Source organism: Melanerpes formicivorus, unplaced genomic scaffold, assembly GCF_026170545.1.
Source record: "Melanerpes formicivorus ecotype bairdi unplaced genomic scaffold, bMelFor1.0.p_v2 SCAF_76, whole genome shotgun sequence".
Taxonomy (NCBI): domain Eukaryota; kingdom Metazoa; phylum Chordata; class Aves; order Piciformes; family Picidae; genus Melanerpes; species Melanerpes formicivorus.
Window position 1 is genome coordinate 11,415 of NW_027142428.1, and position 25,726 is coordinate 37,140.

Here is a 25,726-nt window from a genome sequence, read left to right on the forward strand (position 1 = left end):
GCACTAACACACTTGCAGGATCTATGAATGCTTATTAAGGATGAGATCAGGAACCACCAGAAAAGCTGGGTGCTGGCAGAGCCACAGAATTCCATTGATGCATACCTGGCTCAGATGTTAAAGGTAACAAGTAATTGTCTCTTGTGCAGCTGCAGCATATTTAAAATGCCTGTAATTAAGATGTTTCCAGCTGTGCTCCTACTTCCTTCTCCTCCTTTTACCTCATGAGAGGAGCTCATGTTGAGCTACTTCTTTGACATCAATCTCAAAAGCAAAGTACTGGGAGAAGGTACTGAGGATGTTCCTTAGCAGTTACCACAGAGAGAGTAATATTCCACCCTAGGCTGAAAGAGGGCTTATGGTACAATGTTTTCCTCAATCAGTAAGATTATTTTTTTTAACAGAGCTCTATGGCTGCTCTCTTATCAGCTTCATCAGCTCAGTATGGACTCTGTGATGACAAAAAGCTGGAAACATGCTATGCTATTAAAACACCCTTAAATTCTATTGTCTGTCTCATATCTGCAGGCAAAGGATGACCCAGTTTCTACACTCAGGGAGACCAACATGCTGCAAGAGATCACAGGTCTCTTCACAGCAGGCTCAGACACCACCACAGCTCTCCATGATGATATATCTTGATGCACAGGTTGAGAAATGCATGTACCTGCACTTGCACTTGCTTGTGGCAGGCCAATAGGCAAAATGCAGTTGACTCAGCTGCCCTAATCCTGCAGGGTAAGGTGTCTTTGGGATGTTGAGTTTCTGCATAGAGTCAACACATCAACTGCCTTCATGAATACTCATTATTAGTCCTTTTATTCTTCAGAACAAGTTCAAGAGGAGTTGGATGCTGTTTTTGATCCATCCTGCAAAACTGACCAAATGATCCTGCCATAGGCACATGCAGTTCTACATGAGATTATGCATCAAAGCAGCATAAGTGCAATACCATTTATATGCAAGTGCAGCCAGGACACCACACCACAAGCCTTCCATATTGCTAAGGTATGTTAAAGCCACTAAGCTTTGGAGACTATCTTTAGGCAAAACAGAGTCAGGCAACAGACCCCTCTCAACCATTTAAACAATACATACTGCACTTTCATTTTACCTCAGGCTGAAAAACTACCCTAAGGTGAATTTGAACAACTTGTGAGGAGCTCTTCAGGGTAAATAGGAAGCTGAACATTCTAGAATATGAATAATCTTGCACTCATTTTCCTTCTGGTTTTGCACAAATGTTAGTTTAACCTTTATTCTATACAGGATTTCGAGAGTTAGCTCAGTATTGTAATGACCCTAGGCTTCTTCTAAAGGGGTACAAGATAAGCAGGAAACTCACAGAAATTCTGCAGTAACAGTGTCCATGTACACAACACATTTAATCAGCAGAACACTTTAAATCATGCCCAACCTCATGTATATGGCTTTCCCAGCAAGTAAGACTTATGTGGCTTTGGGGGAAGATGCCTTTGAGTAAATCAAGATCGAAGTCAGGGGGCTTGATCACTGTGAAGCCTTCATTTCAGTGGGGTTTCTTTCCAAAGTTTCCAATTGCTGTAATTACTGCATCCTTTGCTGCTCTAAAATCAATCTTTGAGACTGCCTAATAATTGCTAAATAGGCTGTTCTGTAGGAGATAGCACAGTGTGACCCTCTTTCTGACCCTATAATAATTAGTTGGCACTTGCATTGGGCAATTTCAAGAGAGCAATTGATATCTTGGCAATGTAAGTCATTAGTTTTCAACTCTGTGAAAAAGATCTTTGTACATTCATTTTGTCTTTCAGTCGGACACCTTAACTTTCTCCAGCATATTTTCTGTCCTGTATGATCAAGTGCAGTGGGAAAGTCTGTGACAGTTTAACCCTGGTCATTTCCTGGAGAAGGATGGAAACTTTGTGAACAGAGAAGCCTTTATGCTGTTTTCTGCAGGCAAAAGCAATACTCAGTATTGCGTACAGTCCTACAGTGACTGTTTCACAGGCCAAGACTGTCTTAACCTCTGATCTCCTGCCACAAGTATCTTTAATTCATTCCCATAATAAGGTCTATTTAATTCATTCCCATAAAAAAGTCTATGTATCAAATAAAATGGAGGTATTGATTTTGGAGACCTGCTGCAACTTTACTTCCTTGAGGGAAAGAAGCTAAGACTAGCTGGTGCTTGAGAATTCTCAATCAAATGGAACGGCAGTAAGGTAGAATGTCCTGCGGGAATATAAGGGCTGATTAAAGCTCCTTCAGAAGGCAGGGGATGCAAATCTGTTTGCTGATCAAGAACTGGCTCCTGGAAGTTATTAGAACTCTTATACTAATATTGACAGGCTAAGGGAAACTAAGAGGCCAGCAAAGGAAACAGCACATTAGGTTTACCTACAAACAGGTCTCCACAGCAGTTTTTATAAGGCATTCTTCCTGAAGTATTTTTCCTAACTTGCTGATTGTCAGAGCACAAAGATCTTATTTATGTGTAACTGTAACAAACTAGGGCATGCTTTAAGACTTTTAAAGCTATCACTGCTACTTCTAATTTGTAAGTAATTCTCCATGTCTTCTAGGATTACAAGCTCAGGTTTGAGCCCATAAAACAACAGGGGACGAGTTCTAGTGGTAAGGACATTTAGCATAGGACTTGGGAGAGCTCTTTTCCCTGTTCTGCCACACTTCTGTGACTTCAGGGAGCTTGCTGAGACACCCACAGCTGTGCTTCCAAATAGTAAGAGGAACACCAGCATCACACTACTGTGCTTTGAATGGATAAACACCCTCAGACGCACTATGGTGTCCTCCCTATAGAGGACGTGTATGAAAATACTCCTAACCTACAGGCTGCAGACTTTTCTCTGACTCTCCCCACATCACAGACTGGTGGAGAATCAGACTACAGCAGTCAGAAATCCATTTACTAATTCTGACAGAAAGCAGAAATTATTGGTCAGAGGTTTGCAAAATACTTCCAAGATTCTCTGCTCAAGGGATAACCTGGTAACACATTCATGAGGTGTGAGGAGACGCTGGAAGAGGCATTCTCTCTTCTGCCCTCTACGAACAGTCCATGGTCACCTACTAACACTGCAGACATTGCAGGCTTTTCACTGGCACAGTGTTTTCACCACTTCTCATCCCTTGCCCGGACCTTATCTGCGTCTCGGGTAGGTTGGCAGCAGCCACAGTAATGAACTCTAGATCTCGATAGATCCTGCACAGAATGAAGTGAAGGACGCAGACGACTGGCCTGTGTGAGCATGACACCCCACAGCCCCACCTGCACAAGACCATCCTTCACTATACACTGAACGGAGAAAAGAGGTGCGGGGCTGGCGGCCGGGCTGGGGCTCCCGTTAACTACAAAACGTAAGTTGGGCAGACCCCTTAAAGAGTGACTGCTTCACTCCTAAAACCGTATCTAGCAGACATAAATGATCACTTGTAAATAAAACGGCGGGGCTCTCTCTCGAAGCCGCCGCGACGCCGCCATGCACCGCGCCCACGCCGTGCGAAGTGACAGCGCGACGCCAGCCCTCCCCTCACGGCGCTTTCTCGCCCCCGGCGGCGGCCCCCTCTCGCACCACGCTCAACATGGCGGTTCCGCCCGCTCGCCACACTCAAGATGGCAGCTGTCTCGCAGAGGCAGCTTCTCTCCCGAGTCCCACCCCAAATGGCAACCGGGAGCGTTCTTTGTCCCCTTTTCTCCGTTCCTTCCACGTTACTCATGGCGCCGGGGGGAAGTGAGGAAGCGGCGGAAGGCTTTGGAGAGCGGACTCGGCGGGGCGGAAGTCGCTGAGGTGGACGGAGGTGGCGGCGGGCAGCGACGATGAACAACAAATTCGACGCGTGAGTCGGCGGCGCGGTTCTCCTCGGTTCCTCTCACCAGCGCTGAGGGGGGCTGCGCGGCCCCGCTTCCTGCCGGCGGCTTTCCCACCGCCGCCTCAGCGCTGGGCAGACGCGACGCGATGAGTCATGGGGCCATGCATAGCCCCGTTCCTTCCCCCGGAGTCCGGCCCGGCCCTGCGCGGGTGCTGCAGCCTGGCCCTCAGGGGATTCGGTCCCGCGGGGTGGGGTCAAGGCGCCCGCAGCACAAGTTCGTGGCGGGGCGTCCCTTGCCGTGCAGCGCCGTGGGGCGGGCCGGCTGTGGGGTGCGGGCTACCTTTTGGCCACGCTTTTCACTCATCTTTTCCGACCCTTCATAGGGAATGGAGCAGGGGGAGAGATGTGTGGGGTGCTGTCGTGATGTCTGCTCATCAGAGGGGCTGCTTCGACTTAGGGCAGAGCTGAAGAGCAGCGAAGTCAGCAAAGTTACAGTGACAGGTCTTAATGGCTGCTGCCTGAGCAGTTAGGGACCCTGCCGAGTAGTTGGGGTTTTCTGTGACAGAGCAGAGCTGCTTGAGTTTGTTTTAACGAGGCATTTAGTCGCTCGCTTCTGCTTAAAAGTGTGTGCCCAAAATGCCTGTGATGGCCTCTGGGCATGCAAAGTAGTGCTAGTTTTTACTGCATGGGTTGAGCCGAGAAGCAGAGACTATTTGAACTTGGTATGAAGCTCCTGAGTTGTGCAATGTAAGACTCACTGTTTTCACTCTTTATCAGATTGAAAGATGATGATAGTGGTGACCATGACCAGAATGAGGAAAATAACACACAGAAAGATGGTGAGAAGGAAAAAAACGATCGAGAGAAACCACAGACCACTACCAAGAGGAAGGTATGGTGCTGGCATCTGCATTCCATTGATAAGGTGTGGTGGGAGAGTGCTCAGTTAAAGCAAGAGGGAAGTAAGTCTTGGTGGGCTGTGGGTGCTTGATGTGCTGTTAGTGTTGTAATGAAGACATGGGTGCTACATTAGCATTTGGATAATCTGATGTGGCTCTTGGGGGTGTGTCATCTGAGGGGTGAATGCTTCCTTCATAAATGCAGTTTACACTCTGCCAGGCTTTGGAGCAGAAATTAGAAATAAAGCTTTGTTTTCCCCAAAAAACGTTTTCTTGGGAGAGGATGTGGAGGAAGGACTGATTGACAGGGGAGCAGTGGCTTGCAGTTGGCTTACCAGGCTATGTTTATGCTACTCATGAAGTAACTCATAAGTGTGTATAGCATAGCCTTCTTGAGAAGACCTATATCCATCCTCGATCACAGGATGTTAGGGGTTGGAAGGGACCTCTGGAAATCATCAAATCCAACCCCCTTTGGTGCCCATTGTTGGTTGTTTTTATCAATCTTGTGCTTCGGAAAGCTATTCTGTCTAAAGTAATGCAATCCTTGTAGAAGTATCACAGGCAGAAGAGTAGGGATGTAACTCACTCCTGTGGCAGTGTCACATGACACAAGATAAGGGCTTTTTGCTTTGTTTTGCTTCTGCTTTGTTTGCTGTTTTCTGTCAGTTTTAACTCCCATTAGCCTCTTTTATGCTCAGTAGAAGCCTTTGGAATCAGAAATGGGTGTTTGGGAAATTGGAAAACGATGGCTGGTCACTGCTAGCCATGGGTTCTGCCCATGGTGACATAACAGGTTCTAAGACTAATCTTCTCGGAGTGCTGGGGTGTTGGTTGCTTAAGAGAGTTGGTGCCACCAAAGAGTTATAATTGCTTTTGAATCATGGTTTAGTAGGGATGGGTTTTCTTCCCAGATGAAGGAGTGCCTCTTTTTTTTTTTTTTTCTTCTAACTTAAATGGAAAAAGTTACAACTCTCACATTGCCCTTTTCTAGCTTGTCTTTTTTGCCTTTGAGACAGGCACAGATACTAAAGGAAAAAATTTAGTAATACAGCCTGTAATAGTTAGAAGGGTTGCTTTTTTGGTGGTGCTCTCCTGAGCTTAAGTTACTTCTTTTTCCTTAGTCATCCTTGCTCTGCAAATACCTTGTGTTCTTTGAAGCAGTCAGCTGTTGTGAGCCTGATCACAGGATGTTAGGGGTTGAAAGGGACCTCTGGAGATCGAGTCCAACCCCCCTGCCAGAGCAGGACCATAAAATCTAGCATAGGTCACCCAGGAATGCATCCAGATGTGTCTTGAAAATCTCCAGAGAAGGAGACTCCACAATCCCTCTGGGGAGCCTGTTCCAGTGCTCTGTGACCCTCACAGTGAAGAAGTTGCTCCTCAAGCTGAGGTGGAACCTCCTGTGCTGTAGTTTATATCCATTACCCCTTGTCCTATCACAGGGTGCAACTGAGAAGAGCCTGTCCCTTCCCTCTTGACACCCAGCCCTCAGATATGTATAAACATTTATTAAATCCCCTCTCAAGTCCTCTCTAGACTAAAAAGCTCCAGGTCTCTCAGCCCCTTCTCTTAGGGCAGTGCTTCAGTTCCTTAATCATCCTCGCAGCCCTCCGCTGGACTCTCCCAAGTAGATCCTGTCCCTCCTGAACTGTGGAGCCCAATACTGGACACAATATTCCAGGTGAGGTCTCACAAGGGCAGAGCAGAGGGGGAGGAGAACCTCACTTGATCTGCTGGACACACTCCTCTTAATGCACCCCATTTCAGACACTGAGCAGAGATAGTATTTGCCTGTTGAAGATGAGGATGAGCTGTTTGGTTTACAGTCCATGAAGGCAGGAGAGCGTGGACCTCTGCTGGTGTAGATGTAATTTTTTCCTATTCCCTGTTTGGAGGAGTGTGCAAGGGGTAAGCAGGTGTTTCTGTTCTGCAGGCTGTTGTCCCAGGGCCGGCAGAGCACCCCTTGCAGTACAATTACACCTTCTGGTACTCCAGACGGACACCCGGGAGGCCAACCAGCTCGCAGAGTTACGAACAGAACATCAAACAGATCGGCACCTTTGCCTCCGTGAGTATACCCTGCTCTGGTGTCACCTGGGCATGGCACCATCATTGTGGCTGGCTTGCTCCCTGTCTGCTGGGTGTATGCACATGCAGGCTGTGCTCTTGTAGCCAGGAACAGAGGAGAGGGAATGATTTGCCATAACTGATATCTGAGTTCTTGAGTTACCTACAGCAGGTGAGAGCTCTTAAGTGGTTCTCCTCTGCCCTGTGCCTGACATCTGTGCCTTCAGTAATGATGGTAGCTGGAATAATAATAGGAAATTAAAAGAACTTCCATGTAGCTTAGGTCTGTCAGCTGGAGCAGAGCTTGAGAGGTAAGCAAGAGAAGAAAGGAACAGCTTGTCTGGGTGCAACATAGATGTGAAGTAAAGACCATACAGTTGCGTGTCTCCCCACTTCCCTCCTACCCATGTTTCCCCGTGCTCCTTCTCTGCTTCTGTTTCTACCACAGCTGTGTGCCCAGGTGGCCAAGCTGGCATCCTGGAATAGTGTAGCCAGCAGGAGCAGGGAAGTCATTGTGCCCCTGTACTCCGCACTGGTGAGGCCACACCTTAAGTATTTTGTCTGGTTCTGGGCACCTTGGCCACCTGGGCACACTGCTGTCTCATGTTCAGCCTACTATCAACCAGTACCCCCAGCTCCCTTTAGAGGGAAATTGCTCTCTCTTTCCCTTTCCACCATTTGTGGTTGTTTATTCCTGTAGTAAAATGTACCAGCAGTGTAAAAACATCTTTAAAATCCCAGGATACAAAAGCAGAACGTGCCTCTGTTGCAGAGGCACCACTACAAGACCATTCTCAAGGCCAGCAAATGCTTGTGCAGATTTTCTGGGGTACCTTGCAACTGTTAATTTTGCCCACCAGTAAATCTCTGTCTTCTGCCATGTGAGAATTTATTAAAATGTCCCTTAATCCCTTCTGGAGGCTGTGAAAAATATGCCTGGCCAAGCAGCTGGGTTGTGTTACTGCATCAACACAGGATGAGAGTGGGAGAAGCAGCTCTAAGCCTATCATCATGGGTAGTTACTAGTCCTATTCCACTGTCTGAGTGAGTACTTCTAGTTGAGTGAATGGGAAATGTGGCTGCTGTTTGATGATCTGGCAATAACTTTTCAGTCTGCTAAATCAGTGTAGCCTTCATGTTGATTTCTTGCCCCTTAGAGGAAAAACTCCACACATCCTAATGTCTGTTTGCTGCAAAGAATAAGTGCTAGAGTTTGGTTAAGATGGTGAGAGACTGGCCAGCAGATCTGATAAGGTGTTTGGGTCCAAATTCTGTTTGAGGATGAGGAAGAACATGTTGCAGAAAAGAATTGTCTGAGCCCAAGTCTGGGTTCAGATTAACTCTTTGCTTTTCAGTAGAAGGCTCTAAAAGCTTCTGAGCGCTGACCACTAGAGGGCATATCCACGCGGTGCTGCGAGGTAATTTCCAGGCTGCATTTAGATGTGTCCGACAAAAATAGATTGCTTCTGACCCCACCTCAGTCTTGGTTCATGATTGTATTGGCTATAAAAGCAAATTCCTGCTTCGATGGCAGAGGTCAGAGATTGGAGCAGAATCCCAAGTGCTGATCAAGGCATTATGGTCATTGAGGAAGTTCTTGGGATAGTGTCTGACCCCTGCAGCTTCACTGCTGACCTGCTTAATAGCTATTGTCTTACTGAACAGAGTCCTCCTTAAATATGTAAATTAGCATAATGTCTTTTGGTGCCTTGTTTTGTTTTAGAGGTGCAGCCTCCCTAAAGTCCTTTCATATCCAGACATCTCAAAGGATAAACATGTTATTTCTAAGAATTAGAAAAGATAATTCCCTTGCCTTCTGGCCAGACTGTCTGAAGTAGATTCAGGGGTGCCAGAATGGAAACTGGTCGAAGTGAAGTGTGTGGACCAAATGGACCAATGCAGATTGGAAAAGGAAGTAAGAGGGATTTAAATAAAAGCTCTGAGTGGTGTCTGAGGATCGTAAACCTGGGTAGAGTAAAATTAAATTAACAAAACCCAAGTTTCATTTGGAGGCTCCTGCAGTCTCCATGATCACAGGAAGCAGTGATAAATGCAGGGCTGATGTGTGTAGTGTGGAGAGCCTTGGCTATACCTGATGCCCTTGAGCCATCCACTGACTGAAACTGAGGCAATAGGATTTACAAGATTTGTTTGGAAGTGTTTTCCAGAGCAACAGTTATCTTAGCACAGGTCTCTTTAGACAAACACCAACTGCCTTTGGAGGCACCTGATGATTATTTGAAGTCTTCTGATGATGGAGCCAGTCAGAAATAGACACCCAAGCTCTGATCTTCCCATTGCTTTCTGGATATATTAGTTGATGCCCTTATGACAAGAAAGTAGAAGAGAAGAAGGGGGTCTGGCCAGCCTGTCTCTGTAGGAATCTTGGCTGTGAGCAGTTTGAGCAGCCTTGTGTGGTTTGTGTCATTGCAGGTGGAGCAGTTCTGGCGGTTTTACAGTCACATGGTACGTCCTGGGGACCTGACAGGCCATAGTGACTTCCATCTTTTCAAAGAGGGAATCAAACCCATGTGGGAGGTGAGTTGGAGCTCTCATTTCTGCCTTAATGTTTGCACAGAGTATTCTGGAGGGAACCTCCTACAGCAAAGGGACTCTTGTTATTAAATGGCACTCCAGGCTTCTCTAGGTTGCAGTTCTTTCTTCTGTGTTTCCTGTAAACTTGTCCTCAGAACTTTGTCCTGTGTAACCTAGCAGTCCTGTGACTTGCTGGCAGAGGAGAGGGAAGATGCAGGGAGTAGTTAGATGCACTTCCCAAAGGTTGTGGAATTACCTTTGCATCTGGGTCCAGAGGATCTCTGGGCAATATTGTCTACAGCCCAATGAGAGAGGGACCCCAGCTAAGCTCTGTGCCTCCTGATACAGACACTTGTCATTTATTATAGCTTTGTCCAGTGACAGCAGTGTGGGGCTTTCCTCTAGAAGGGCTGGACCTCTGTAAGTGGAATTCAGCAAATCTTTTAAGGAGCCAACCTGCCTTTTTCAGACAAGGAGGGAAGAGAAGGCACATCTGATAAAAGCCAACAGCTGTATGTAGGGCTGGAGATGGAAAGAAAGCTTAGCCCTTCAGTTGCTTTTCTTTGTTCCAGGGCACTTGGTTTGCTTCTGTTCATTCCTATCCAAATATGTTTAAAAAGATGAAGAAGGAAAAAATACTCTTTGCCTAGCAAATCATTCTTGCAGTTCCTGGCCCGCTTCCAACAATGACCAAGACCATTCTCAATATGAGGATTTTATGTGTTGTGCTGAAGTATCTAATTAGGCTGCTTGGTCCTGAGAAATTTATATGTGACCCTAGCTGGCAATTATTTGAAGCAAGGTGTTTTACAGCCAGTTACTGCAGATAGAATTCATATAAAACGTTTAACCCTCTTTGGACTCCTGGTGAGCTGAGTTGCTCTGATTACATGTCAGCCAGAGAGACCACAAGTTAATCATAACAGAATTTCTTTAAATCATTTCCCTGTAGCCATTCTAAGATGGAGGTGGAGAAATCCTTTTGTTTCTTTACTTCTGGCCCCATTCCCTTCTTGTATTTATAGAAGAGGACCTGGGATCTTACTGTTGGCCTTCCCCTTTCTGCTTGCATTGCAGGGCTTTGTGCTCCTTCTCTCATCCAAACTAATCCTTACTTGCTGTTGTTCTTGTAGGCACGTGTGTGTATTTGCCTGGTATCTTTTTCTGGATCCATCTGTGTGCCTTTTCTGGGTACAGTCAGAAGCACTAAGCATAATGTTCCCTGGTGATTTACTGGGCTGCAGATCATTATTGTTCTGGTAAAGGGAAATCAAATGCTTGACTGAACCGAAGCTTGTTTAACCTAAAAGAAAACTAACAATAACCATAAAGCATACAATACAGCATCTGCCTCCAATCACTGTTCTCTTTTTAGCCTTGAACCTGCTTAAACCACCTTTGAAATAATTTGAGCAATATCATTTTCTCTTCTGACTCCCATTAGTCATTGTGGAAAGTTTGAGGAGTTAAACTCAGCTCCCTGCTTAAAGGCTGAACCCTTGACAGCATAATTCTTAAAATGAGATGTTCACAACTTGGAAAACAAGGACATTTAGTCAGCAAGTAGTTTGCATCTTACAGGATTGCATCTTATTCCTGGAACTCATGTTGATTTGGATTCTTCACCGTGCGTGTGGCTGCTGTCCTGCTTTGAGGTTTGTCCAGTGCTGACACCATTCAGGAATCTGAATGCTGCTCTTCCACTGGCACTTCCATGTTTGCTCAGGATTCCTTCATTAGCACTTGCTGTCTCTGAGAGCACACAAATATTTGTTTTATCTGAGCTCTAGAGAAGCTTTAAGGCTAAAGTAAAGTCAGCTTTGTTTCATTAAGGGTTGGGCTGCCTTTTCTAGCATCTTTAAAGTGTGTCCCAGCTTGGCAGAGGGGATTTGGCCAGGGATGCCCTTTATTTTGCAGTCCCCTCTGAGTTACTCTTTGTTCTTCTCTGTTTCTGTCCTAGACCTGTCTTCCCTTTCCCCTCCTAACTGCCACGTCTTTGGCTTGTTCCTACCTCTCTCTTCAGCTTTGGATGGAATTTGTTCCCTTCTCACCTTGTAAGATTTCCCAGCTACAGTGTTGTACAAGAGAAAGCCACAGCCTTCTGCACAGAGGAGGAGCTGCTCTTTGACATAGGTGTGCGTTCTGTGAAGCAGGGGAGTCTATAGAAGTTTTCAGCTCCTTTTCAGGTGCAACATATGGAATCACAATGTTGAGGTGACAGACTGGGTGCTTGGCATACATTATTACATTTTTTTTTTCTCCTTACTCTCTCCCCTCATTGTTGGTTATTTCCCTGGGTCACAGCAGCCTGGATCAAACACTCTGCTGTATGACATGTGATAATGTCAGTGATTCTCAGAACGGACTGGTTCTTTCTGAGTTAACACAACTTGTGACCTTGGAAATGTGGAAGCATTTATCAGCTTATCACCTGCTTTTAAATACCACTTTGCCAACTCTTTCCCTGCCTTTCATGTTCTGTGATGAGGGATTTTTCCTGTTTTCCAAGCAGACCTACAGATGATTAGACAAAGGGGGAATCGGGCTCAGGTTTAGGAACAGTTTTAGGGTCCTTACCTTTGGTTCTGTGTGCAGATTGGTAGGCTGCTGGTAGTCTGTGCTAGTGGGATCAAAGCATTAGAGCTCGAGTCTTCAGTGCATAGAGCTTCATCTGGAACGCTGAGAGTCACTGTTTCAAATACTTTGTATTCAAAGTAAGTGCTGTACCTCTGGCTCTGCTTGTGTGAGGGAGAAGTGAAATGCTTTTGCTCGAAAATACCTCCTCTCTGTCCCTTGCCCCACCCGATCGATATCTGCTCCTGTCTGTGGCTCTGCTGTCTTGGGGAAAGCAGAAAACCAGCCAGAAGAAAACAAATCAATTTCTCGCCCCTCTTGCTAGGATGATGCCAACAAAAATGGTGGTAAATGGATTATCCGCCTGCGAAAGGGCTTAGCGTCGCGCTGCTGGGAGAACCTCATTCTGGCAATGCTGGGAGAACAGTTCATGGTGGGGGAAGAAATCTGTGGGGCAGTCGTCTCTGTCCGGTTCCAGGTAAGTGCTTCTGAGAGCTGGCTTGTACTTCCCTTTGGCAGGGCTACAAAAAGTGCCATCTGCTTACCCCTCACGTGCTGTTCTGTAGGAGGATATTATCTCCATATGGAACAAGACAGCCAGCGACCAGGCCACGACAGCCCGGATACGCGATACGTTACGAAGAGTGCTCAACCTACCTCCCAACACCATCATGGAATATAAAACACACACTGATAGCATCAAGTACGTGTGGTGGCAGGGGGAGGGCCTGCTGCTGGTTGCATGCGTGCTTGAGCAGTTTAATGCAGACCACAGGAGCTGGACGAAATGCTCACGTGTGTTAGGGCTTCGCTGCAAACCCGCGCACAAACAGCAGCGCTCGCTGCGGCGCGCTTGGAAAGCCAAACACCTGCGTTGCTTTTGTGCTGCTGTTAGGGACTTTTGGTTCTAATAGCTAAACCTTCTCTTGTTCTTTTAGTTGTTTTTCTTTCTTTTCAGTGTTATGGTCCAGGGTTGTTCGGTTTGTTTTTTGTTTTAGTGGTGCACCCAGCTTGTTGCTTGGGAGATGGGCAGCCCGATGTGGGACTCTGGCTTGATCTCTGTTCAAAGAGGAGATTGCCGTGGAGGCAGGACAAGATCATTTGAATAAACAGAGATTCTAGGGAATAAAGTGCGGAAGCTAACAGGGATTTATAGTGCCATTAGACTTATGGATGGTCTTGGGAAAGTGCTGTGTGAATTTACAGTGCTGTACAAATGATTTCTAATCATAATAAACGTCGTATATTAAGTCTTCCAGGCCCTGGTGACAGAGGCCCTTTAACAAGACTGGAAGATCACGGTACACAGAGAGGACAGCTTGTATTTTTAGATAAACCTATTACAGCTTACCATGCCAGGCCACTCATGGTGATTTTTATTTCCCTCAAAGTGACAAAAAATTGCCTATGTAGGTATTAGTTGGAGGTTAATAATGTACATTTTTTTCCTTTCTTTCGTTCTTAAGCATGTTCTAACCCAATACGCTGATTAGGTCATATTGGTTAAATTAACACTTGAAAAGGTATCCCTGGAAAAAGAAGTGAAACAAATTAATATGGCATGGATGGAGCAGTGAGATTTCTAATCTAGCCCATAATCAGGGTGCAAGTACCTTTCATGACTTCCTTTCATTATGCTAGCTTGTTCTTTCCACATAATCACCCTGTCAGCAGTGTGCTGTCAAACAGTTTGGTAAGATACAGCTAGCTTCCAGTTGTGGCAAATTTTAAGTGTGGGTCACTAGCAGTAATACAAAAGTCTCATTTAAACTGCCTGTAGGCATCCAGTGTTCCATGTGGCTTTTCCTTCTGTGTGCCTGGGAAAGAGAAGGGAAGGAGAAATTACTACTTTTATTAAGCTGAATCTTTTCCAGGCAGCTTTGGTTTTTGCAAGTTGCCACTTCCCCTGTTGAAACCTGGTATTCGTGGTCTTGCCGGTAACATTTCTCATGCATTTTTTGCCGGGAGAGGGCACTATCGACTCTGTCCACATTAGGAGACAGCAAAGTGCTCCAGTGAGCACAACAGGGTATTCTACTCCTCTTCAGCAGTATCTGGCTGTGGTGATATGGCTTCATGATGGGAGCAGGGTGGTGGTTGGCTTCTCTGTCTCTGCCAGGCAAAGCTGTTTACTGAGCCACCTATCCTAAGCAGTGGTGGTTTGTATAGCGAGGTTAGAATGGAAATGATGTGACCTTTTCCTTATAAGCTATCACCACCAGCACTTCCTAGCACAGAGAATGCTGCTATAGCAGCGTTTGCAACTGTCTTTGCTCTGGCAGGACTGATTGTGGTCTCATTTCCTTGCAGAGTGTAATGTGCCATACGTGCTGCCCATAGTATCAAAGTTTCATTTGTACTGCTGACGCGTGGTGCAAAATAAGCTTGTCCAAGAGTAACAGGTGTGTGGGGGATCAAATTTAGTAGTTCAGTTTACAGCCAGCCCTCTGGCTTGTCTCCCACTTACTCTTCTGTGAGCAGGAGAAGAGGGATAGTCAGGGGTTGGATTGGTGTCCTAGTGAGATAGACCTAAGCAATTAACCTTCCACCATGCAGAGGACCACAAGAGCTGGTTTTTTCCATCGCCTCTTGAGCAGTCTTCTGTTGGTGTAAATTCAGTGCAGGACTGCTTGTCAGTGGAGTTTCTGTGTGGTGATGTGGTGGCTTCTTGTGCCTCCTTCGCCTGGTACCAGCGGGCAGCAAGGGACAGCAGCTGCAGAGAGGCGACAGTGCCTGTTTCCTTGACAGAGAAGATCAGGACAGCCCCAGCTTTCAGTCTGACTCTTCTTGGCTATGCTTCATATCATTAAGGTTCTCTCACTAATGAAGAATCTCTTGTGTAGCCAGTTCTATCCTCCATAAAGCCTGGCTCCTTTTCCTCAGCCATCTATCAAGCCCTGTTGAAATAGTGTCCGTCATGAATAAACTCCACTTATGCTGCGCGTGCACCATGTGATTGATGGCCGGGGAGGGCTTTCCAGCAGCACTCTGCATTCGCGCTCTGGCTGTGTTTTATGAAAGGCTCTAATGGAAGAGCCATGCTGTAGGCTTTGTCAGGGCTGCCTTTCTAGGGGGGCTCGCAGCATTTTTCATTTGTATGGGCTGCATCTCTCCACTAGAGCTCTGCTCATGTGCAGTGTTTGATTGGCATTGATTGTGCTTCAGGGAAGGGAGCATGCCTAGCAAGAAAAGAACGGGCGTTTCTCAAAACCTTGACTTTTAGGTAGTGAATTGACCTGGATTAGCTTTTGACACACTGTAAATGAATGCTTCTGTAGAAATTGCTAGCATGGCCCTCGCTCTGGAACCTGAGCCCTGTGTTTCAGGTTTTATATATTCCTTTTGTGATGATGCATTTCGTATTAACTCAATTTTAGATACCATTTTTCATGAGTTGTCAGTGAGGCTGCAGCTCCCTTTTGTTTCAGAAAGTGGTAGTGCTGCCAAGCTGCATGTGAAGAGTATCTGTTGCTTCACAGCGATTCCAAGGAGCTATTCTGCATTCTGTCCTTCCTGCTCTCAGTGGCAGGGCTTGCGCATTTAGCTAGATAAGCAGATCTCTCATTGCAATTTTCCTGTGTTTGTCCTTTCTCTTGCTTGTGATATTGACAAGCTGCCTAAATCCCAGGGAGTGGAAGGGTCAGCCTAGTCTGTATTAATTTCCAATCTTGCTAGAAGAGCTAGAACAGTCTCTGGGACTTCGCTTAATTCCAGGGGATTTATAGTATCTTAGATGCTGCAGTGCTGAGCACCTGAAAAGGTGGTGTGTGACATTGTGTGGGCTACCTCATTTCAGTAGCTGGAGAGAAATGGCTTCTCTTTGTCCCCTGAGAGGTGCACTCAGATGTAGTGAACCACTTGATAGGTTCTGTTCATCAGTGCTGTTACTCTTGGAGGTGGCACGGTCCAGCAGTGACCAGTGGGTTATGAACAGTGCCACTCCTTGTGGTTTGGAACTGAGACAACCAGCCTCTTAGTTTTGTTGCCTTAGGAGGTGCACTGGATTTTTTTTTTTTGAAAGCTAAGTGTTGCCAGTCACAGCCTGCTCATGCCTCAGTGAAGCCCCCAAATATATTCAGGTGTCTGTAGGGAGTAAACTGCATTTGAGAGAGGGGTGGAGTGATGGGTGTAAAGTTTGGGTTTTGAGCATTGCAGCGTGAAGCATTTGGCTGTCTTGCATAAACATTTGCCCTGCCTGGGGTCATCAGCCTTTCTTTTCCATGCTGGTAACTGTGTGGTCAATGACTGTCTTCTGGGAGCTCTTACCTGCAGCACCACCCAACAATCCCAGCTAAATTAACATTGCTTCATATGCTGGGAAGGTCCAGAGCTGTGGCCGTACAGCAGGCTGCTGCTGAGCGGGCTGGCCTGGAAATATTTTGGTGACTTTATGAATTGTCCTGTCAGCTCTAAAGCAAGGTTGCTCTTTTTGAAAACAAAGCTTCAGTTATTTGTAAGTGCCTGCTGCAGTGAGAGCTGAGCAGGGTTATAAAACTATCCTTTCCTTTCAAAGTCACCACTGATAACTAATGGGATGGCTCGAGTAAATGAGAGGAATAGTTGATCGTAGTAGGGCTGGCACTTGGTTCATTTCACTGCAGGCAGTTGGAGGAAATGACCTCAGACTATGTTGTAGGTGGGAAAGGAACAGATACCTCATGGAGGGAGTGAGGGTATGCACTATAAGAAGACCACAGGGTCAAGTTTCTGGGGACAAAAAAAGTGAAGAATGAAGAACAGAAATCTCTGTGTAAGTGGTGGATGTTGGGCAAGATCAGTGTCTGAGGCAGTAAGCTGGTGTTGGAGCCCTTGTGAGGCCTCCCTCGGGGTTACATCAGAGTTCAGCTAATTCTGTAACTCATTACAGTTTCTGTTTGCTTGCTAATTTCCTAGACCATAGGAGAACTCCTCAGTGCTGCTTAGTTGCATTGTCTTTGACTGTAATTTAATTGGTGTGGGCAGGGTTAACCTTGTCTGAAGTCAGATGGTTTGCAAATGGACTTACACACACTGTCAGTGGAGTGCAGGTTGCCTTGGGTCTAACCAGCTCTAGAGAGCTATTTTATTTCACCCTCATTCTTTAAAGTCTGAGAGCAGGAATAAAAGCTAGAGGAATATGGTGAGGTTCTGGATCCAAAAGCTTGTCCTCTTCTCCAGAGCCTCTGCAATGCTGGCTTTAATTAATTTGTCACTCCATTCCCCAATTGCAGTAATATTAGGGGGGTTGGGACTAGATGATCCTTGAGGTCTCTTCCAACCCTAACAATTCTATGATTCTGTGATTGCTAGGTGCTGCAAGCCTAAGAGCCCTTCCCTAGACTTGGGCTTTGAAATGATGGCTTCATTGGTTCTCCATCACTGCAGTATACCCTATTCAGAAATGTCCATGACTTTGTAAAAGGCTTCCTTACCTTATTGGCCTATCTCTTACTAAAAAAGTGGCTATAACCTATTTATGTCATGTTTCTTGTCAAGGAGGTCAGTTCAGATCTGTACATTTCAAGGTCATGATGGTGTCCCTGTTTGTCTTTGCTACAGATACTTTTAGATATGTGCTAGAATTGTTTCAGGCTAGAAGAATATCTTAGTGTTTGGGGTTTTTTTAAGCTATTCATTTTCAAGTCTATCACAAAGTCCTTGACTTGCTTTGAGCAAATCTCAACACTGATAGAACATGGGGAGACCCCAGGAAGAGGCTATGCTGCTCTGGACACTACCTGCAGTGTGGTGGGTGGTCACTGTGCTGGGAGGTTGCAGGCAGGCTGGTAGAAGGGACAGCCCTTGGTGACTGTTGTGAGAATAGCGTGCACCATGAGCTTTCTGTCCCCTTTTTCAGCTGGGGAAGGAGCTGATAAGGAGGCAGAACTGCTCAGGGAAATGCTGAAGAGGAACTGCTAGGAGTTAAAAGATTTGAGGGTGGTTGGAGAAAACAGCTGCTCGTGTGGTAGTGATTTGGAAAGTCCCTTGAAGTGGCTGTGGCTGCTCTTCCTCTTTTTGCTGGAGTCTCCAATAGTGGCTCCTTTTCCCTTCCCCCCCAGCTTACTTGGTAAGGATAAGGGAAGCCCTGCTTGGGCAGTAGGGGAGAAGGCTGGAAGTTACAACAGTTATGGGTCAGAAATCATAGAATCATGGAACCGTGGAATGGTTTGGGTCTGGCTGGCTTTATTTAGCCTGCTAATGTTTCCATTTCCCATCTGTTTGATGGGAATAACCTCAGTGTTGGGCATCAATTCACTGAGTGTCTGATCACTGCACAGACAGTATAGCAATAAGGTACTAAAAATGTCTATACATAAAAATAACCTCTTAGACTCTGGCACCGTGCCTTTGGCGCGTCACAGGTCATAAAGATTCTGCCAGACAAAATTAACTGGCAGCTGTATTTGGTACCAAATGTGGAGCAGTTTGCTCTTCTAGCACAGCTTAGGTACATTAGGACAGACACAGCTTGGTGAATTTTTTCAGTCAAGTCAGCAGATAGTTGGAGTAATTAGTACTATAATATGTATGAGGGTCTTGGCTTAAAAACTCCTGGCTGGAAGAGCTTTTTCTCTGTGAGAAGGACTTGGCAGCTGAAGGACTATGTGCATGATGGTATTGGAATGTTGGAACAGGGAACTCCTTGGTTTGAAAGGGGTGATAAATTACCGATTTTGTTGACAAATAATCTGTCCTTGTGATCCTTCTGCAGAGAAAAGAAGTTACGAGTTTGGGGAGAGCTGTGGGAGAGGAGAGAGAAGATGTGATTATGGGTGATGGAAATGTGGTAGAAATACAAGACATGGTAAGCTGGAGGGAAGACATGAATATGGAGACTTTTTGACAAGGTTGGAGATGTGCATAGCTTTCCAACTTGTATTCAGCAGCTAAGAGGGCTTTGTATCCAGAGTTTCTCTTTCATCTGACTTTCTTCTGGACCCCACACTGTCTGGTGCCATGTGCTGACTCGGTGACATGGGCAGTTTCCTTCCTGAAAAACGTCCTGGCCTTGTGGCCTTGAAGGGTGCTGTCTCTGGGGAAATTTGGGAGGAAAGTTCCCACTGAGGGACTTCTGTGCTTCCTCCTTGCTTACAATGAGCCACTTGCAGGTTTCTCTCCTCTGAGCAGCATAGTGCTGTAGGTCAAGCTGATTTGCAGATCTGAGCTTATATACTAGTGCACCACAGCTGTGCCCTGCGTGCTGTACTATTGCATCTGTGGCACCCTTTGCTGTCTTTCTCCCTCACATTTCCTTTGGCTCCAAGGGCTCATGTCTGAGGACCAGCTATAGAATACCATGTAGCTTTGTGACTCCCATGGATAACTGCTACTCACTTGTCCATCCTAGTCAGTAGCAGGAGGATTTTGACCTACAGGGGGTGGAGGGTGACTAAGGAGAAAACTTAGCCAGATGTAGACAGGGCTCTCTCAGACCAGCTGATCACCTTGGTAGTTCACAGGAGCCTGTGCTGTGGGGGACTGTGGAGATTTGGTTTCTTCTTGGAAGTTTTGTCAAAACACTTTTGAACTGGGAAGAACTGGAATGTTTTGCCACTCAACAGGTTTGTGCTGGTGGTGCCAAAGTCGGTGGTCTTTAGGATTTCACCTTCAGACTTTCAACAGAGGGATTTTCTGTACTTTTGTCTGACAAGGCAGTGTCATAAATTCCAAACTACACATCACAGTGAAAAGCAGCTAGCTTCTGCCCCCTTTGCTGGGTTCCCAATGAATGTGGTGTGCAGTCTTGCAGAGTGCATGTGACAGGCACTCTGCTAGGATACCCTGTGTTTATTTGGGCTATGACTTTGCTGGGTCAAGAGCTTGTGACTCGTGAGCTACTTTTGCAGACGCTGGTTGTGATTTTGACTCTGTGAGGATGAGGTGAGAGCTAGGCTGGTGGTCGTCTTTTTGGCACAGATACTAATACAAGACTCCTTTTTCTGGATTCCCCTGTTCTCTTGCAGTGGCCTGATGAGGCAATGCAGGAAATGAGATGTGAGGTAGCTGCTAAGTACCAGCAACAAAATCTGCAGCATAGTCTGGGTTTATGACTGACCTGGGTTCCCTGTAAGGTCCCTCCAGCTCCATGGGACTCTTTGGGTTTAGTAAATGGCTAGGCATGTGCTGTAGGCACCAGTGCTGTTTTGCTGGGCATGGAGGACCGTGAGGTTCTTTGATGTCTCTGATCCCAGCAGATAGTAGTCATGCTAACACTAACCTTGGCATCTATTCCCTGAGAGGGCTTTCAGTATTCTGCCTTCGTAAATCAGACAGCAATTTTTCAGTCTGCTAGCTTCGTCCGTCAGTAGCATTCTCCACCAGGGAATGCAGCATTAGGCCTGGCCCTCCTAACTTATCTGAAACCATTTTCATTTCAAATAGCTGTGATGTTTTTACTGGGTTGTCATTAGCAATGCAGGTTCGCAATAGGAAATGAGGCTTTCTAATAACAATTGGATTCTGCCGCCTGATCGAAGAGGTTTGCGACAACTAAGCCGTGTGGCATTAGGAGCAGCCCCTTTTGGGGGGATTACCACACAGGCAGGCATGTGTTGAGGCAGGAGGCCGGCGAGGGGCCGAGTTTAAGCAGCCAAGGAACACGCTAATCCTCCAGAAAGACGTGACGTCGGACGGTGTGTCAGTGATAGGAAACGGGTATTCCATTTCCTGACTTAGGAAGGTCATACCTGCCTCTGAAGGGTGTTCATGTGGCTGTGTCACCAGCAGCCAGGGGGGAACGCTGCTTGTCTGTGCAGAAGGTTGGAGCTGCCTCGCGCTGTCAGATGTTTGGCTGGGTTTTGAGGATGCTTCTATCCACTAGGGCTATCAGAGAATATTGCCTTGCTCTCTGAAGACGAGTGCCTTTCAAACGCCATTGAATGTTTCTGCTCTCGTTGAAAGTTAAGAAGCCTTTGATCTGAAGTGCTGGTTCTTTTGGGGGCTTGTTTCATTTTTATTTTTTTTTTTCCCTTTTCTTTTTTTCTTTTTTTTTTTTTTTTTTTTTTTTCTTCCCTCTGGCTTGCCAGGGCCTGGGAGGAGTTTCATGGCCTGGTGAACAGCAGTGGCCGCTGATCGAACGCTCCCCCTCCCTCTGTCACACACAGGGTAGGGCCTCATCTTTCTTCCTATGTGACTTCACGGCATACCTCTCAGCTTCCAACCCTCTTCCCACGGGCTGACATGTTTGTTCTCTGGCCTGGTGGTGAGCCCATTCTGCTATTGGATCTCTCCCTAAGGTCAAAATGAACTTTTTCTTTCTTTTTCCCTTTTGACCGAAGACTGCCACACGCGCTGTGGCCTCCACTCACGCAGCGTTTTCCCTCGTGATGCTGTGTGCTGTTTTGCTAATGTGTCTTTCCTTGGCACAAGGCACTTTTATCCCAGACCTGATCCCAGGAGGCTGAGAGGTATGTCTTCAGCTTGGGTCTGTTGCCTAGGATTGACTGTAAGCAGATATGGAGTGGTAAATGAATGCTAAGCACATCCATGTGATGGACACTGAGAGAGGCTCCTGGAGCATGGCATATATGCCTTTGCTCTTGACAGTGGGCTGGAGCAGAATAAATGAGTCTGTCAATAAAAACTTCTTCAGGAAGGACACACAGTAGCTACTGTCTTTCGAAATAGTAGTGCTGTGGCTAATGAGACGAAACCACCTGCTGCTTCTGGTAGTGGCAACCCCACCATGTGCAGACAAAATATTCAAGGTGAGCTCAGGGCCATTGGTTTTCCCTTCCAGTGCCCACTTTCCCAGTGCATCCTTACAAAGGGCTAGCAGGAGGCCTGGCAGTGTGAGTAGTGTTTGGCTGTAGCCGAGCAGGATTGCTGCACTGCCCCATGCCAAAGCAGGAGAACCCGCTGGGAGGAAGTGTTACAGTGCCTGGTGCCACTCTGTGTGCTATGTAGCTTCTCCAGCACAGCTGAGTTCTGAGGGGCCACTGGGGGTACCAAAACCTCCTTCCACAGCTTTGGGCAAGCAGCATTCTCAGAGCTTGTTATGAAAATAATACCCATCTTTCCTCACAGCTTTTGCTTTTGTGAGGATCAGGGTTTACAAAACATTACACAGGCACCTAGTAGTGTTGTGGTTAGATGACATTCAAGTGACCTACCAGGAGGGGAAACCAGCTTGCTTCATGAAATACCAGTTTCAAAAGGCAATCAGTGTGCCAAGTGTACAGGAAAACAGTGACAGAGTTGATTTTTAGCTCTCACTTGTATTGGGCTGCCTGTGCTGAGCAGAGGGCCTGGGGCACCCCAGGTAAAGCAGAAGAGGAAGTGTAGAAACCTGTCTGAGAAAGAGCTAACCAAAGTGTGCTGTCTTCCTGAGGTAGATGCTATGGGTGAAAATACAGTGTGGGATAGAAAACCAAACCATTGTTGCAAATTAACCATAATTCAGTTAATGAATCCTGAATCATGTTCCTAAGTGGCAGCACAGCCTGCTTTGCTGGCAAGCACAAAGGTGAGCCCCAGTCTTCTGCAGATGGCCTCCAGCATGGTTTTTGCTGTCATGCCATAGCAGAATAACTTGCTTAACTCTCTAAAGAGTGTTGTTTACTTCCTTCTGCTCCTCCAGCCCTCCTCCTGGAGGTATTTCAGCATGCCCCGACTGTGATGTTACAGCTGCCGTGCAGCCCTTAGCAGCACACAGCGTTAGCTCAGGAGTTGAAGCAGGATTTTACAGTTGTGCAGCACCTTACTTCTGAAGCTGCTGCCTTTGCTCTTCATCACAGCTCTGCCAATTTGGTGTGATATGTGCTGGTGCAACCCTCGGTGTTTGGTTTGGACAGCTTACTTCCCTGTCCCTGTTATGGGAAGAGCTGCCAAACCTATCCTCTCAAAGTAATTATAATCTCATTAATTTCCATTGGAGCTTAGAAAGACAGACCACCTTTCTGTTAATGTATAAACAGGCCTTGCCTTTGCTGCTGCTCACAGGCTGGCAGTAAGCATCAACACAGGCTTCTGTACCCAGCCCTATCTTCAGCTGCCATCGTGTGCTGCAAGACTCTGCAAATGAAGGTGGTGGACCAGCAATAGTCCTTTCTTTGTCAGTAGCCTCTGCAACTCACTTGACTGTACTCATGTGAGTAAAAGCTGGTGAAGAAACTCTTCTTGAGTTGAATTTGAGGGAAACCACCCCTCCAGATCAGATAGTATTCTAAGGTGGGAGAGACCAGAAAGCTAAACTTGTTGGCAGCATGACGACAGGGGGACAGGCAGGAGAAGGTTGGGCTGACAGAGTGTTTGTGCTCCATGCAGAATCCCTGAAGGCAAGTGTCTGGGGGGAAAAAGGGATCATGCAAGTTATTTAAACACCAGAATCTATCAGGGAGGTTTCCAGACTCTTATCATGTGCTTTGCTCACAGGAGATAACACTTTTCCTGATGAATGGGGGTGAACCAGAATCTCCCCATGTTCCAAGTGCTCTGGAGCAGCAGGTTGACTTGCGTGAAAAGTCTGTAGTTAGAAAGTAGATCTGCTTAGGATGTTGTTATAATGAGCATTGATTTGAGTGTCATACTGAGATGGTAGCCATGGTGGGTGGAGTGGGGGAAGTGCTGTGATGTGAAGGAATGCACACCTTTAACCTCTTTCTCCCCTCTGTTTTCCAGGGATAATTCAAGCTTTCGAAACACAAAAATCACATTGTGAGAACAAGAGCTGGCACTAAGCTCCTCTCCCCGTGTTGAAAGCACTGAGAGGTCTCCACCAGTGCCCTCTGACCTCTGAAGGGACTCACAGGCCACTCTCTCGCACTCCTCCTTGGAGGAAGGATCCATCTGAAGCCCTCCAGCAGCGGCGTCCATAGAGGCTGATTTTGTCACACACAAACGTGTTTTCGCAGGGGGTGGGAGGCCAGCCTTTCGATGGGCAGCGTGCCCGTGGGGCCACATCTTGCAGCACTTTCCTCTCTTTCTCTACCATGGCATGCAGGACCTCTGGGATTCTGCCTCAGTGTCAGAGCCTTTTGCTGAGGGATACCAGTATTACAAATCTCTCTGCAGCTGGGAGGAGCTTCCCAGCGGAGAGTTGGCCCTGTGGTTTACAAATGCCCCCTTTCAGCTCTGCCAATAAATTATTGGGTCTCTTTGTTTCTTTCGGTCTCTTTCTTTTCTCTGGTTTTTTTTTTTGGCTCTGTCTTAAAAATTGGTGGGATGCTATCTCTCTAGGCTGTGGTAAGGCCCCAGGCCTGCTTCTCGCAGCTCCATGAAGTATCTTTCCCCCCCAAACTGCTCATCTGCATGTAGCAGCAAAGCCCCTCAGCTGCCAGTGGTGGCCAAACTTTGCTGTATTTGTGGAGTTACATGGACAGGGGAGTTGAGATGCAACATCTTGCTTAAAAAACGAGGTGCTTGCTTAGTCTTTGCCCTTTCTCTGTACTCCCTGGGTAGCAGTACATTCCACCCAGCCCCATTTACTGGGGAGAGGGATGCAAGCTTCCCTTACACTAGGATTAAGAGCTGTTTGGTGTCATTTAGTTGCCTTGACTATGGCTTGTTGGAGAGCCAGCAGTGCTGCACTGTATTGGATCTAAGGAAGGGCTGAATGCATGGCCTTGCCTGCTTCTGGGCTTTGCTGGAGTTTGTAAGTCTGGCCAGCTGGGAAACTAAAGCTCCAGTGGGTGTAGCAGAAGAGAATGAAGGCCCATACTGTCCCTCACACCTGCAAGGAAGCTATGAGCAGAAGAGAGGCTACAGGTGAGCCTGTCTCCTGTACCCCAGGGTGAGGCCAGACTGATGGGATGTTGCCTGGAAAAGCATTGTGGCTACAATTCAGATGCCACAGAAAATAATAGCTAATTATCTCCTCTGATTCTGCTTTACTACAGCTCTAATTGTACTCATTAACAGCTTCAGCCTTTCCCCCCTTTCCTTGGGGAATTGCACAGTTGCCTTTTGATTCTAACAGAGCCTTTGCCTTGGGCCCAGGAGGGGAGGCTGCGGCCAAGCGTGGGACGCATCTCCTCCCCTACGTGCTCTGCACAGTCCCCCAGGAGAAGAGGTTGCTTGGGCCAATCTGGTTGTGACTGCAGAACTAGTGGCCCGTGTCTGGGACAATTACCAGCCTTTGGGACCAGGAGACCTTCAGCCTCATGACTCCAACTGCAAATTCCTTGTGTTATTATTGAAGTCTAGACTGAAAGCGGCCAGGACTGGCAGAGAAAACAGGTCAAAATATTCAGTCTTCTGGAGAGTTGTTTTCTGCAGTGAGGTTGTCAGTCCTGGGCTGCCTCTACAAACAGTGTGCTGACAGTGGTAACTAATTGCTCCCTGTGGTCAGGCAGTTTGTGTCTGCTGGCTCCTTTCTGGGCAGGGAACAGGGCAGTTCCCTGGGCTGTGATGGCATCGCTCTGTTTCTCAAGACCCCCACAGTCCCAGTCCTGTTCTTGCCACTGGTTTGTCCCCAGCTCAGCCAAATGCTCTCTCCTGGGCACTGTTTGTTTTCCTCTCTGCAATCAGGTACTATTACGGCTGCTGCTTAAAATTCTTTTAAAATACAACTCTCCCCTGCTGCTCTCCAGTGTTTGTTAGGGGGGATTTAGTTGTAATTACATTTTGGCAATCTAAGCAAAAATAGCCTTGCAAGGCAAGGCTGAAATACTAGCTGCAGGCTCCTTTTATTCACAGTGCATTTAGCTTCTTGCAGATGACATCACTTAAGGCTTTAGTCCTGTTGTTGTGCCCAGCTGCGTGTCACGTCCACCTCTGCTATTTCATGTACTCGCCCACTTCTTGCCTCTGATGCCCCATGTCTAAGCTGGTGCCAGTCAGTGCAGGCTTGCTATTAGATCTGAAAATGCTGCAGTCCTGCTGTGTTCTCCCTTAAATATGCTTTGCAAGTGAGCTGT

The 25,726-nt window shown here is 46.8% G+C and overlaps 1 protein-coding gene across 3 annotated transcripts; it reads left to right on the forward strand.

The window, feature by feature from the left end:
• The first annotated feature begins 3,742 nt into the window (after positions 1-3,742).
• Positions 3,743-23,973, forward strand: EIF4E2 (eukaryotic translation initiation factor 4E family member 2). 3 transcript variants are annotated; one of them, XM_068164056.1, is made up of 8 exons: positions 3,743-3,840; positions 4,591-4,705; positions 6,649-6,783; positions 9,216-9,320; positions 12,217-12,369; positions 12,458-12,594; positions 18,583-18,675; positions 23,490-23,973. In XM_068164056.1, exons 1-7 carry the CDS (start codon positions 3,821-3,823, stop codon positions 18,635-18,637), a joined length of 720 nt encoding a protein of 239 aa, XP_068020157.1. In that variant the 5' UTR covers positions 3,743-3,820; the 3' UTR covers positions 18,638-18,675; positions 23,490-23,973. The 3 variants fall into 3 exon arrangements, with proteins under 3 accessions (XP_068020157.1, XP_068020158.1, XP_068020159.1); XM_068164057.1 differs by lacking the exon at positions 18,583-18,675 and adding an exon at positions 20,897-20,975; XM_068164058.1 differs by lacking the exon at positions 18,583-18,675.
• The last annotated feature ends 1,753 nt before the right edge of the window (positions 23,974-25,726 follow it).